Source organism: Channa argus, chromosome 8 (assembly GCF_033026475.1).
Source record: "Channa argus isolate prfri chromosome 8, Channa argus male v1.0, whole genome shotgun sequence".
NCBI classification, from domain to species: Eukaryota; Metazoa; Chordata; class Actinopteri; order Anabantiformes; family Channidae; genus Channa; species Channa argus.
In genome coordinates this window covers 25,224,382-25,239,311 of record NC_090204.1, presented here as the reverse complement: position 1 = coordinate 25,239,311, position 14,930 = coordinate 25,224,382, and the positions used below count along the sequence as shown (strand labels likewise).

The 14,930-nt window shown below is 43.2% G+C and overlaps 1 protein-coding gene across 2 annotated transcripts in view; it reads left to right on the top strand.

Moving 5' to 3' along the window:
* The first annotated feature begins 41 nt into the window (after window positions 1-41).
* The window catches only part of LOC137131345 (1-phosphatidylinositol 4,5-bisphosphate phosphodiesterase gamma-1-like), a 30,846-nt gene continuing 15,957 nt past the window's right edge, over window positions 42-14,930 (top strand). Inside the window, exons 1-4 of one of the 2 annotated variants that reach the window (XM_067512467.1) lie at window positions 42-203; window positions 12,029-12,178; window positions 13,186-13,279; window positions 14,745-14,792. In XM_067512467.1, coding sequence (XP_067368568.1) covers window positions 13,209-13,279; window positions 14,745-14,792 — 119 coding nt within the window. In that variant the 5' untranslated portion in view covers window positions 42-203; window positions 12,029-12,178; window positions 13,186-13,208. Of the gene's footprint in view, window positions 204-2,311; window positions 3,475-12,028; window positions 12,179-13,185; window positions 13,280-14,744; window positions 14,793-14,930 lie in introns of those variants that run through there. The other variant, XM_067512465.1, reaches the window with a different exon arrangement.

The following is a 14,930-nucleotide window of genomic DNA, read 5'->3' as shown; positions in this document are numbered from 1 at the left end:
CTGCCTGGGAAGATTTGTTGTTTTGAAGATTTCTACAAGAAACTGCAAGATGGGTTTAAAAGTGTCCAGGACAGTCAGTCATACTTTCCACGTGGCAGATCAGTGTGACTGTCTCATGGCTTTTGGATAAAGGAACATTCTGTTGATCTGACTGCAAACAAAACTGAACGCATCTTTCCTAAGTGCAGCTCAGCATTATTCAGGTAATATTTTGAAAATTAAAGTCAAGTTGGACTTTGATTAAAATTTTTAAGTCCACTCTATTTTTAATAAAATGACACAACAAAAGTGGCCGGAAAGGTTCATTAGAAAGGACCAAAAATGCCTGGATTATAGTAATATCATAGTAAAAAAGTAGTTGCTCTGCTTTTTATTTTAGCTTTTCTGGACCTTGTTTGTTTTTTAATATTCTGTTGAATCAAAGGAAAATTCAGATTTTTAAATTTTTTTCAGTGAAAATCTTGAGGTTTTATAATATTTATTTATTTATTTATTGTGGAAGGGAACAGCTGGGCCTGTAAAGCTTTTTAATTACCTATAGACAGGACCACAGGCAGTCAGAAGGAAAAAGACAGTAAGTGGACCCTGAGTTACTCTGTTTGTTTCACACATCAGTAATGAATGAACTGTGGACAGGTCAGATGATCAATTCTAATTGGTTGAGAAATACAAAATGAACCTCTTTGATCATGTACTGTATATGACGACACACTTAAACTTCATGAGAGAAATAGAAATTAGAGCCTCATACTGCGCGTCAGCAACGTGTTACCATCCGCCAAATAATGAACTGACCGTGGTCACAACTACAATTACTGCCTCAGAGCTGCGCTGTATGTCTGTGTGGACCACTCATGTTTCAGCTTAAATGAATGTCTGTAGAAACTCAGATTTGAATATATTTCAAATTTGAAATAGAAAATAGAAATTTTTCATCTCTGAGTCCAGCTTTATGTTAAACTTGGAGAAATTGCCTCAAGTTGTTTCTGAAGTATTGCATTGACAAACCGAGACGGCCGTGCAGACAAACTCGGCTACACGTGTCACCGGTGCAGTGGCATCAACACATGCACGTGTAGTTGGTCTGTTTCTCATCCTGCTTCCTCCAACATGGAGGTAGAATTAGCAGAATTCATTGTCATGTGTGTTAAGATACTTTTGTACATATTGTGTACAATCTGATGCAGTATGATGCACCAGCAGGTATTTTTAGTGATGTCCAGCTGTGAGGGTGATTCCAGCCCCTTCAGCGTGTTCCTGAGTGTAGTGTATGGAGCATTCTGACATGTGTCTTGGTACTAGACATTTCTCCTTCTCTCTGTGCCCCAAAGCACAAGACGTCCAGCAGTTAGTGTTTCCTCTCCTGAAAGGTTCCTTGGTCTTAACCTTCACAACAGTGAACATTTGAAGATATGAAGAATCCTTCATTTAAATGTGTGTGTGCAGAGTCTGTAGTTCTTTCTTTACACTTTACACCTTTACGCAGAGCTGAACAAACACCAGTGAAAGGAATCGAACTCAAATAAATGTGATTTTATTTACAATGTAGGTGACCTAACAAACGTACCTAAATGCGGTTCTGACCTAGAATCTTAAAATATTTTAGTTGGTCTTTTTACCCGTATTCTGTTTGATTTACATGAAAATAAATCAGGTTTCAGACGTTTGGACGTTTCTGTCCTTGGTGTCTGTGTTGGGCCAGAGATGGAAGACTGCTGGACATAGTTCATATTAGCCAGTAACTTAATCTGGACAGAAGATGGATCTTAGGCCAGACATGGTTAGGAGGTCGGGAAAGACACTGGTCAAGGCCATAACCCTCAGAAATATTCCTTCCTTTATGAAGTTATCCCTTTATTGGTGTTTCTATGATAGTGGCGAAGAGACTAGGCCATAGCATATGATCATATTGTCATATGCATAATGCATCTGATGTTTTGTTTCTGGTTATTCTGAATTTCCTTCAGTGTTTCATCCAACAGCAGGTAAACACAGAAAGAGCAGAGGCAGGAATCATGTGCCAAACTTTGATTTTTATTAAAAAGCAAAATGACACAAAGCATTTAAAGTCTCATATGCTGGTTTTGTTCCATAAAAAGGAGCCCTGATCTTCTCAGTAACTGGAAACAGCATTAAGATCGTTGACCTTTGCAGCCTGAACTCCTCCTGACCTCTTGATCTGACCTTTCACCCGCAGTGTTAACCGGGTAATTTCTCTCACTCCATCCCACCCTGGCTGCCTGCAGATCTCTCGGAGGCCCGCGGAGGTCGCTCTGCTCTCGGCTACGACTCTCTCTCCACTCCCCTCAGATAACTACCGCGGCACAGAAAGGGGGAAAAATCTGATCACGCTTTTCCGGTCTGCGAGCCCTAATTTCCTCTCAGGACTTCTGGCGTTAGAGCTGCGGGGACGCGCAGGCAGACGGAGGGCGACGAGAACCTGGGCCAGTTGTCGACGCGCACCAGCACAGTGCTGCTCTTCCTAGCGGGTCCCCGTGTGGGAGAATGCTCCCTGTCCCTGTGCGTGTGTGAGGGAGCGGGCACAATGCTTCGGCGCTCGGCAGCGCACACGGTTCGAGCGTTTCTTGATGTCCGCGAAGCCGCCGCACAACGCCCGCCGACACCAGCGCTCCTCTCCGCCGCCCTGCCGCAACCACCGCCGGGTATTTGTCCGACTCGTCATTACATAACTCGGCGTCTCTGTCGCTTGCACTGACTTGTTTGTCTCGGAGCCGACGCCGGGGATATATCCGCGTCCTGTTTACCGCCCCAGCGGCAGCAGGCGACGACGCAGCGCTGGTCCAAGCAGGATCCGGAGCAGGACTGCGCTGCTTTTTGCTGTCGTGGACTGGAGCATTAGCAGGAGGACTCGAAGAGGGTGGAAACCCGAGTCCAGTGGTGATGAGAACTCACCCCGAGTGGATTTCGCTGGTGTGCTGCCAGAAGCATCTGGAAAGGATAAAACCGGGATACACTCCCCCTCCAGAGAAGCACAGGATAATTCACAATCCAGACGTTTCAGTGGCTGCTGACTGATGTCTTCTAGCTTCATGTGAAACTGCCTGTTTGGGTTCATAACCACGTTCCCTCTCTGCATGGTGAGAGACTGTGGCCCGCTGTGGACACAGTAGGTGACTAAAGGAGGCGCTTCTTCTTCCAGCATCCGTAGAAGATCAGCAATCCTGCAAGGTCTCCTGGTGAGCTATGCAGTGAGGATGTGTGCAGCCAGGTTCAGCGGCTGCCTCAATGGCTGTGCCGAGGAGGCCGCCGGCGCTGCTGCAGGGGCCACGGCTTCCCGGATGCTGGACTGGACAGAGGCAGGTGCCCGCATCCTGCACAGCCTGGAGATGGGCACGGTGATGACCATCTTCTACCAGAAGAAGTCCCAGCGGCCTGAGAGGAGGACGTTCCAGATAAGGCAGGACACGCGGCAGATAGTGTGGAGCCGGAACCCAGAAAAAATAGAAGGAGACAGTGAGTATTGCCATAAACACAGGGCCGGAGCCGCAAAGGGTCGCGGACCCCTCTGCCAGGGGCTCCGTTCAAACCTATTTGTAGTGTCAGAGCTCCGTTAGCCACCTTCCAACCAAAGCCAGCATCTGCTTCTGTTCATTTTTGTCTCTTCATATTCGAGCTGCAGAGCAAAGCGAAGCTACGATAGGTGTTTATGACTGTGACTGAGCCACCAGGTTCACAGACAGGAACAAAACCACTACAAACAACCACAAAGACTGCAAATGAACACAAAGTACCTAGAGAGACACAAAACAAGCACCAAGTGAGACAGTATGACAATAAAGAAACAGAAAAAAGACGGTGACTGCAAAGAATCATTAAGGGACTGTAAAGGGACAAATGACCTCACAGACTCACAACACTCCTGCAGCCTGTGGAGGTTTGACCTCTGTGGCACGAGTCCGTTCAGTTCAGTGTCCTGACTTTAGTTTCCATTCTTTGTATCTGTTTGCTGGTCACAGATTGTGTAGAAGATGTAGAAATGTCAACAGTCCAAAGTGTCTGAGGACATGCTGACAAAGACAGAAACGCAGCACCAGGGATCGTTTCTTCTCCTGTATGTGCACATTTTAAATTGATGCTTTCTGACCTCTTCTGGCTCAGGTTATGACGGTTTTTGACAGAACTGCAGCCAAACCAGAACAATTAAAGTCGGAGGATTTTAGTTCTTGTTCTCACCTTAAAAACACGTTTAAAAATCAGTAGCACAACTCATTTTTTTGCTATCCCTGATAATTCCGACATGTCCACAGTTTGTGGATGGAAACTACTTTCAGTTAGAAGTGGAAACGGCCCCATTCTATAACTGTCCTGTTGAGTTGTAATGCTGCTTACACACACACACACACACACACACACACACACACACACACACACACACACACACACACACACACACACACACACACACACAGACAAAATGTGTTTGCCTCCATTTTACAGGAGTTGAACATTAGAGAATCTTGACTGGAAACCAGAATCTTGTTAGCTTATCTTCAGACGGATGATAACTAATTTAGAAGATGGTGTAATCAAATGTAGATGTGTGTAGTTTACAAATGTTTAGGCAACATTTGTTCAAGAAAAACATGAGGACGTTTCTAAAAAAAGTAACAGTTGTATTGTGTCTGAGACTGAGAGCAAAGCTAATAGATCAGCAACTGCAGATCTTTGTCCCCACAGAATGGGTGAATGTGAAGCCGCCTTCTGTCAACGGTTTACGAAGCGAAAGTTGTGTGTGGGTTCAGGAAAGCTGCAGGGAACAATATCACTGCATTTGACATTGACTGTGGTAGGCTGCCCCCCCCACCCCTCCCCATCCTGATTCAAACTTGAGGTGCTGTCATGGCGTCCTCAGTGGACAGACGGGTCACGGCCCTGCATCCTCTGCGTCAGCCTCACAGTAGCTATCCAGACAGAAAAAAAGTGCACTGTGCTGCCACGTGGATCCTGACCCCCTCCACCAGCCTCCAGCTTCCTGTCTGCCTGACATGCCACCTGATTGACTGTGGGCTCTGAGGCCCCTGCTGGAATCATGTGGCAGGGCTAAACTTGAAGCTGTTGTGGGGCTGTAGTCTCGGCCTGACTGGATCTTGTAGCTATTGTCTGTGCCCTGGATTTTGTGGCCTCGGGGAGGATTTGTTACAGTGTCTGTACACAGAGATTCATAGCTGGCATGATCGAGTTTCCTTCTGTGTGCCATGTGTTATTCCAGCTCACAGACTTTATGGCAGCACGTTGTTTAAAACGAGACTCCACCCTGTGAGATAGAAATAGGTTTAGTGAGAAGTCAGTTTTTTCTCTGACACCCAGCTTTGCCCTCAAACACTTGAGAGCTCTGCAGCGTAACATTCAGCAAACGCACTTTAACAACACATTCACAGCAGTGAAACTTGCTGTTGAGGCCTTTGCAGCAGACATTAGTAGTGTGGACTGTATGTGTTTTGGTTTTTCTGGATTCTTGCACCAGAGTTTCCTTAAACCCTTTTTCAGCCTATGTCATAATTATGCCTCCGTCTTCACCAGAGCCAAAAACAAATAAATTCAGGCTTCGTCTCCTACTGGAAATGTCATGTCACTGTTGAAGGGGTAATGGCTGTAACCTCATGTTAAATCACGCAGCAGCAGCTGTTTGCTGAACGACATCCACATCCACACCTACAACAGTCAGTGCTCACCTGGAATCAGGTGTGTGCTACAAACCATTTCTGACCATGGCCTCAGTCTTTTGCTGTCATTTTGTTTTGGCTGGCAGTGGCAGCTGCTACGAGCTAAAACTTCCGCTTTCAGACATTAGTTCTTTGAATGTGGCCTTCAGCAGGACGACATTACTGAGATGATGAGGATGATGATGATGAGGATAAGGATGATACCTAAAGGCATCTGAAGCTTCATAGTTCTATACTTAATTCATCCCAATGGGAAATTCTCTCTCAGCTGTAGATGTCTGGCGTGTCCACAGTAAATCATGTCCACTGGTTAATGTGAGCTTTTTCAAATAACACTCGAGGTCAGAGAGAGAAAGCAACTGTACGTATTCAGATTTTCTTCAATCATTTTTTAAATTGAAGCAAACAAACCCAAAGTAATGAGTTACTTTTGACAGGGAGTAATAGGCTCCACCACCGATCCACCGACCCCACCTGTGTTATGTGAGATTTAAAACCAACGCACCCTTAATGCTAGGCTAACACATTCTAAACAGTCATGCCGTCATGGACTCGGGAGTTCAGAGGAAAGACACGACCTCAGAAACATGGTGTCAAAGATAAGATCACAGAGTGGGTAGTTAATGTCCTTAATGCTCAGTGCTTCACACTGTTGCTGGCGTTGGCCTAAAGTCCACTGCTCCTGACCTGGATCCACTCTGCACATCAGAGCAAAGTTACTGGCTGATGCACAGCTGGATTTTTAAACCAGATCTGTTTTTAAATTCAGAGTGAATGAGACAGAGGAGGCAGAGAAAGTCAGTGTGCTACATGGAGACTGTTAGCTGAAGAAGGCGACTTATTTAATTTCTTTATTTTACATGTAGTCATTTGACAGAGTCTTTTATCCAAAGCGACTTACACGTCACAGGGACTGTTGGAATAATTACACTGGTGTGAGTGTTAAATCTTCCTTAAACTATTTAAAGGCGGATTGTAGGTTTAGTCTGTTTTTGAGAGAAACAAGACTTTTGTTCACGTCTGTATATGTTTATAAAGTTGCAGCACTTGAAGCTCTCAGGGCCGGTGTGTGGGTTTCTCTTCCGTCCACAGAAACCCGAGCCCCCCTCCTCCTCCTCCTCCTCCTCTCTACCAAAAGCACTTATGGCCCCTGCACACATGTAGCTGTTAGTGCACAGGGAGAATCCTGATGTACTAATAATCCAAAACCACGTAAACAGCAACTTTGTTAATTCAGAAGACAACAGCTACCACCCCGAACGTGTGCGGAACCACAACAAGCGTTTACAGCACTCAGCTGCACAGACTCAGCACAGCCTCACATGTTTGCTTTCATACCCCACGAATGCCCCTGACAAAGTGCCTCACTCTGGACAAACCCATCAGTACATTCCAGGAACTCAGCGGGTCTCTCCTTCACTTTATCTCCCACAGTTCCAACTCCAGCCTCCCCCACCCTCCTCGTCCTCCTTTTTTGCCTCTTCATTTTCCTCTTCCAGCTGTGACCCCCCCCCCCCCCCCCCCCCACACACACACACACACACACACACACAGACCAAAAACTCCTCTTGTTTTCAAGATTCTCTCACCCCCCCCCTTCAGTTTATCCATATGTTTTATTTCACTTTAAGCTCATTATTGTGACACTTTGGCCTTTTGTTCTCGTTTATCTAAATGACCCTTTCTTTCTATCTGTCCACACCTCCCCCCTCCTTCGTGCTTTTCCTTCCTTTGCTTTTGCTTTTGTGTGTTTGCTTTAAAATGCTCCTTCCTCAGCTGTGGTACACACGTACATCACTATTTTTCTTTAAGATGAGTGCTTGGGCAAACAGTGGAGGTATTAAATCCTGAGGCACAGGAAGTGCTGGGTTATCAGGGAGTGTCTCATATCCTTTCTCATTCTGAAGGACTGAAAACAAAAGGTCCAGCATCTTCTGCAGGAAGCTGAGACACAGACCACAAATGAGGCGCTGCGTGCCTGAGATACTCGGGGTGGTTTGCATCAACAACTAGCAAATTGAAGTAGCCCTGCATTAGCAATGGTTTCCACCTGTGAATAATCTGCTGCTCATTTTTGTGGTGAAGTCGTTAAATGTTTGATCTGGAAAATAATCGCAATAATTCCCCAGTTCGATACGACTTTCATATCTCAATATGGATCATTTTATATCCAAATGACTTATCTCAACACAGCCATTGTACTTTCAGTGATCGGTTGTTTCTATAAAATACCCCACAAAGATGGGCCTGTTTTTTCTAACTTTATGGATTATATACTCAGCAAGTTACAGTAGAACAAACTCAACCCTGTAAATAGAACGGAAGTGAGACCAGCCCAGGAGTTGGCATCAGCCTTGTTGCCTCGACAAAAAGCCAATCACATTGTTGCTTTAGCTTTTACAGTATTACAGAAAATGAGCTCTGTTCAGACAAAAGTTTATGATCCTTAAATGTTTGGTACAGACAGATAATGTTCACAGATCAAACCACTCGGATCCTTTGAAGCCTAAACACAATCATCAAAAGTAAAAAGTTATTGTTAGGCCGTAAGCAAACTTCACCACAGCTGCATGAGATCAGTGTCATCACGAAGCTTCCAGTTTGTAATTTGATGTAGCAAAAAAACCTTTCTTCTCGTAGGGATCTGATATGAGTATAAACTTACAGGATGGCGACGGACGAGTCTCGGGATGATGTTTAACGTTGCAGGCGACCTCTGTAGTCTCATTCAGCAATTCCCCTTTTTCTTTTTTTAAAGAGGCTTAAATGCAGAAGAAAAATGTGTGAGTGCAGTATTTACTGTGATATTGTAGAAGAAACTCACAGCTTACCTATAAAACTGGACCTTTTAAGACTCCTTCCTTCAGCATGTTGTTGGAGTGGTGTCTGCACATGTACAGTGGAGCTTTTCTCCACTTTTTGCAGAAGTTTGACCTAAAACCTTGTCAGATTTTTCACACAGAATCTTGAAATAAATGCTTTTTATTGCTTGGCCGTTTCTCTGAGCTCCAGTGGATCAAACCTCCATTTGTCAGCAAATTTTGAATCTGTTATTTAAAGCTAGAGACCAGAGAGTTTAAATATGGGGTTTAGTCTGAGTCTGTTCTTGATGTTTAAACCTACGTTCAGGTTCTCCTCTGCTCTTTGTCTCTGCTTTCCAATCAAAATCTTATCTATCCATCTGTACATTTACAATTTTGTAACGTCCTGTGGCCTTTTTATTCGTCCTTTGCATTTCTGTGATTTACTGTAAGCGCTCTGTGCCATCTGGCAGGGAGTGATGTCACCGTCTGGACCAGGAACAGTTTGTTTCTCTAGAAAATGCACTGCAATTATCAATGACTGGTGGTTTCAGGTCAGCAGTACACTCAGCTGCAGAGACCAAATTTTCATTCAGTCCAGTAGTTTTCATCCAGTGCAGAGAATCGTGGTTAGTTTACAGGCTTCTGAGATGAGGACATGGGCCTAAATCTAACGTCCCATAATGGAGTCATTACAGCGCGTGTTCTGTTCATTTCCGCGATGCTGTTGACAGTGTCTTGCACTCTGATGTGTCTCCAGTTGGCCCTCAGTGTGATTCCTCTGAACCGTCCTGCTCATCAGAGTTTACATCCACTCTCCAAAGCAGTTGTGTGTCTTCATCACAACCATGTTTACAGCTGGACTGGGATTAAAGGCCACAGTGGGAGACATGACACCAAGTGTATGTGTTTGTCCTTTCTCCCCTTATCTGCCGGTGTGGATGCTCCAACAGTCACAGCGACCAGAGTGTGACATTTGGTGAGCTGTTTGCTTTACTGTCCAATGATCACATCCAACGCCAGGAAGTAATGAAGGAGAAAAACAGAAGAAACGGTCACAAGGGTTTGAGGTGTTTTTAATGTTATTTTGATACCAAAATGAGTCAGTTTAGTCATGGAAGACTTTACACAACCCAAAGCTTTGTTACTGAAGGAAATCATGTGAAGCAGACCCAGTATGATATGTGAGTTTCACAACAAATACTGATGACGCTTTTCAAAAGATCTGAAATGATCATATTGATGAGTGTGTGTGTGTGTGTGTGTGTACTTTGCATGTAATTCCTGAACAGCTCAAGAAGTATTTTGACCAAAAGTCTAAATTAAAGCAGACAGACTCCAGTTTAGGTAAATCCTGATTGGCTCATTTCACTGCGGTGGGAAAGAGTTTCAGTGTTCAAATACTTATGGACATAATTGCATGTTCCTGACCTTAGAAAAGCAGCTTACTTGCTGATACCAACATAATCATTTGCGTGTGGAAATGGTGTAATTATATGTTTGAGTTATGAGCAGTAATTGTTTTTAAGCTTTACAGCCTCTGTATGTGGTGACATGGCACAGAGGTTGTGTTGGTTTTGGTCATTTAATAGAATCTTTTTTTACGATATCAAACATGTGGGATAACATCACCAGATCTACTCAATGCTTTGATCTGCAGTGCAACAGTGTGCAGTGTTTGAGGGAACTGTTGGAGCATTTTTCCTTTAAACTCTTCACAGGTCATTGGTGGGTAAGACTTCAGACACATTTGGTTTTATGTGCTTCTGCTACCCGAACATTCTCAGTGTGGACACATTTCCATCTGAAGGATAATGGCGTTCTCACTTAATCTCCTGCCAAACGTGCTCCGTGTCGTCTCCACATGCAGGAGGCTCAGATAGGAACCACATTTCTCCTCTGCACTGTTTGATTTAGGATTATATTTACCCTGCTGAGGACGGTTCACTCTGGCTCCATAAGCTTCAGGCTTCGATCGTTATTTCCTGTGTCTCCCTGTTGTCCAAACTTTGTCCAAGTGGGAACTTTTGGTATCAGATGGGATAAACATGGACTTTATTCCTGTGTTCATTTGGCTGAAGTTTGGTGGCAGCAAAGCAACATCCGTTTGAATAAAATATTCATTCTGTGTGTGTTTGAATGCCAGAGCATATATGACTGTGTGTTGGTGTGTTTTTGCTCACGACATCTGCTATGTCAATAAGACAGCTTTTCTTTGTGGGTGTGTCGACTGCTGCAAGTATCAAAGTAGAGTCCAGTTTTTGCGTCACTCTCTGTGGTCCACCAGCTTCTGTTAAACCTTACAGTGTCAGATAAACTCTGTTACTAATTAAGAGTAAAACTAAACTGAAAAAACCCTTGAGTATAAATTATAATGTTTTAAAATAATTTTTGTCAAGTAGAGAAATTCAAATTCAATTTGTGCCCCCTCCAATTTCAATAGGAAAGCCAAAACATTAGAACCACCTCTGCTTACAATGCACCCAGTACAACTCCACTACGCACTTTGACCCCAATAATAAACAGAGTGTGGAATTATCACCTTTCTGACAGTTTCATGCGAGAAACCGAGAAATTCTAACATTGTAAAAGTAGAATTCAGAGTAGAGCTGCATTTTGGATTGTATTACAGCTGTACCTAATAATGTGGCCAGTGATGGTGTCCCCCAGTGGACTGTCTGGCTTATTTGTTTCGGACAAAAATGGAGGAACATACCACAGTCGAACAAGCTAATCGTAGCCAACGTGAATAGAGAAGATTCAGTGTTGGGTTGGTGTCTGTGTGGTGATTACTAATTAAATAACTCAGTGTTGCATAAAGTTCCCCAAGGTTCAATCGTCCTGTATTTAAATTTTTCAATGACGATACATCAGCGTAAAACTGTGTATGTTTCAGATTTTACTCTCGGAAAGCTGCAAAAAGCCTGTAATTGTGACCAGTCTGAGCTCGACTGAAGTGTGAACTTCACATTGAACCAGTTAAAATGTTAAACAAAACAATTAAGGCCTAACATGTCTTTTCCAGGAATGTAAGTTAGGAGATAACGCAGAATATACTCATCAGGGTTTTTAAAAAGTCTTTCAAATTCTTTTAAATGTGACCTTGAATATTTATGTTTAGCCCTATGACCTGGAGGCCACAATAATCCATGTAAAGGACACACGAACTCAACTCTGTTATTCAATACAAGTTTCTTGCACTAACATAAAGTTATTAAGCACAAACTGATGACAGACTGGTGAGAATAACCATGGAAAACTTCACTTTGGACATTTCTAAGCCCTGAGGTTTAAAGATTATTTCACCTAAAGATCAGATGAAGATAAAGTTGTGAAAGTAGCTGCTTGTTTCTTTGCTGCTGCATTTAAAAACCTCTTCAGGCCTTAAGTCGCATCCTTCCTGCAACAGCTGAGCTGGGTTTTTTTTGGACTGGACTCAGTAACACATTTCTGGGTGTTTGGCAGAGAATTGAACAACATGCCAAGCTGTTTTATGGTTGTGCATATATGTGTTAATCCTCCCTCTTTCCCTCCCTCCTCCAGTTGACATACGAGAGATTCGGGAGCTGCGGTTGGGGAAGGGCTCCCGTGATTTTGAGCGCTACCCGGAGGAGGCTCGTAAACTGGACTCTGCCCACTGCTTCATCGTGTTGTACGGCCTGGAGTTTCGCCTCAGGACGCTCAGTGTTGCTGGTCAGTGTGTGTGTGTGTGTGTGTGTGTGTATGACGATTCTCAGTATATGTTCAGTTACATTTACAAGATGTTGTAAATGTGTAAATGATTAATATCTGGTCTGTTTAGCATCTTTCCAATGATGTGTTTTTGTAAAGGATCACATTGAGGACCTGTGTTATAATCTATAGAAGCAGACTTACTTGTTTTTATAAACACGTACAGGTGGACAAAGGCTGTGATACCTCAGCTCCTGTGTACTTTTGTGTATCTGGGGGATTAGAGGTGTATGTCCCGGGTGACAGATTAATTCCAGTTTTGCACAGAGTAAACAGAAACCACGACAGGTGGGTGTATCAGGCAGAGAAGCTCTGCGAGATGTATCTCTCAGAAGTTATGATGTGCATGACTGATGAGCTCAAGGAATTCACAATATGAAAGGTATTCTGAATGTGAAATACTTATGAAGTACTTTATTCACTCTGGTATTTCAGTTTATTTATACGTACAAATATTCAGATATATTGCACCTTATGTCTAATGTATATAGTTTAGTTCTGAGATGATTGACCTGAAAACAAATGACAGCAGGATTCATTTTTTCAAATGGTGAAGTTATAAACATTTATCACGGTTTGACTTTGTACTCTAACTCTGACTTTCTGTTGTTGCCATAGTGAGGACACACAGTTCCCCTGTGCAATAAAACATTAGTACGACATTTCTGACCATCCTGCTGTTGGTTTGACTTACAAATAAAGAGAAGCACTTATCATATTCCAGCCTCTACTTTTGTCCAGATCTCAGTTTTTTGTAATATTGTGAATTCACTGTTAATATAATAATTGATGAAAAAAATAGAAAATATTTATCGTTTTTTTATTTATTAAAAATGTATTTATAATATAAATAATAATTTATTTATTATTTTTATTTTTTACTTGCAGACTGAAATGAAGAAACCACAGGTCACCACAATGTTCAGATCTTGTTCTCTCTCTGCTCATCTTTCCTTGTGTCTTTGCAGCCTTCAGCGAGGAGGAGGTCAACATGTGGATCACAGGTCTGAACTGGCTGATGACTGACACTCAGAGAGCACCGGCACCACAACAGATTGACAGGTGTGTGTGATCACGGTACGACTGTCACTGGATAATCGTTCATTTTAAGATGGACGGGATCTGGGGAGTCGGGGAGGCCGTGTCTTATTTAAAGAGTGAAGAGAAACCACTGGCCCTGTGGGTCATGATTAAAGTGTTTCAACACAGGCCCGTGTGAGTGTGACTTTGAAAGACCTTAGAAAAAGAGTTGTTGGTGCTGGAAACAGAATGTCTAAAGAGTTTGGCCTGCAGCCGTTGATCGTCTACACCACTGTTGCCATCCCCAGGAGAGGTCGACCAAAAGAGATCATGTTATAGCAAAGCGTTTAACCGTCAGGGAGGTCCCAAGGAACCCCAGGTAGCATCTGGGAAACTAAGGGCCCGTCTGACAGTGGAGAACTGAACCTTAAAGTTATTGCTGAAAAGGGATCCCAGCACTTACTGAAGGCACAGGTTTATATTCTAAGATTGTACTATTTTCTGTGAATTTGGTTTTAGATCAGTTGTTCACTTTTATTTATGAAGACAAAGATTGAATTTCAGGGTTCACAAACTTTCAGAGCTTTCAGTGAAGGCCTCTGAAATCACTGTAAATCCACTCATACGCATATTTGTATTTTCAATCTGAAAATACTTTGACTTTCTATTGTTCTATTGACTGAGTGACAGCTGGCTGCGAGCTGGACGGGAATGGAAGTTTTTGGTCGGAGGAAAAGACAAATATTTGCTTTTGGAGGAAAATATTTACTTCAGATAAATGTGTGGAGGCAGTTGTTGGCTTCTGTGGTGTGAGCAGCAGAACAGAGGGAGGTTGTGAGGATGTGTAGGCGAAAGACAGAGTTTTGTCATATTTAGACATGTCAGGAAATGACATGTCTAATTTGGTCTGTTTATGACAGGCGTGTAAACAGTTTTAGGGAGTGGGTTCTGGCTCCAAAGAAAAATACAGAAAGACTTTAATTCAAACACATCTGCCTGCACTTGTTGCTTATTGTCCTCCAAATACAATCACGATCATAAATGTAAACATTCATTCAAGTTTTCATTTTTCCTTATATTGTAGCACTGGGGGCCTTCGAGGGTTGAAGGCCAGATGAGGGAAAATGCAATAGAAATGTTTAAAAAAGGATTATCATTGTGAAATATAGTGAATAATAATAATAATAATAATGTGGGGGAGGGGGCTTGGCATGGAAAAGTTTAGGAAAAGTTTTCAGCATCTTGGACTGTGTTTCTGTTCCACATGAAAAGCAGTTAGCTTAGCATTGTGGAGTTAGCACTAAATCCCACTGGGGTCATTTGCTGCTCTGCACACTTCTGTTGAGTCTGTATTTTCAGGAGGAATCTTTCTGTCGTTCGTCAAACAGTTTGTAGCCTCAGCTTCACGCATGTGATTGGGTCAAACTCTGGTAGTAAAAGATTTTTTTCCAATTCAGTTTCTGCCATTCATTGAACTCTTTCTTTCTCTTCATGTCTTCCTCTGTAGGTGGCTGAGGAAACAGTTCGAGGTCATGGACCGGAGCCACGAGGGCAGGTGGGTGACCCGCAGTCAGTCATAATGGTCTGCACTCATAGCCTTTCCAGCAGCCTGTGATGGACGATCACTCGCTGGTCTGTCACAGCAGGTGGAAAGTGAAGGTGAAACCAGATCCAGATGTCATCAAAGAGCTTG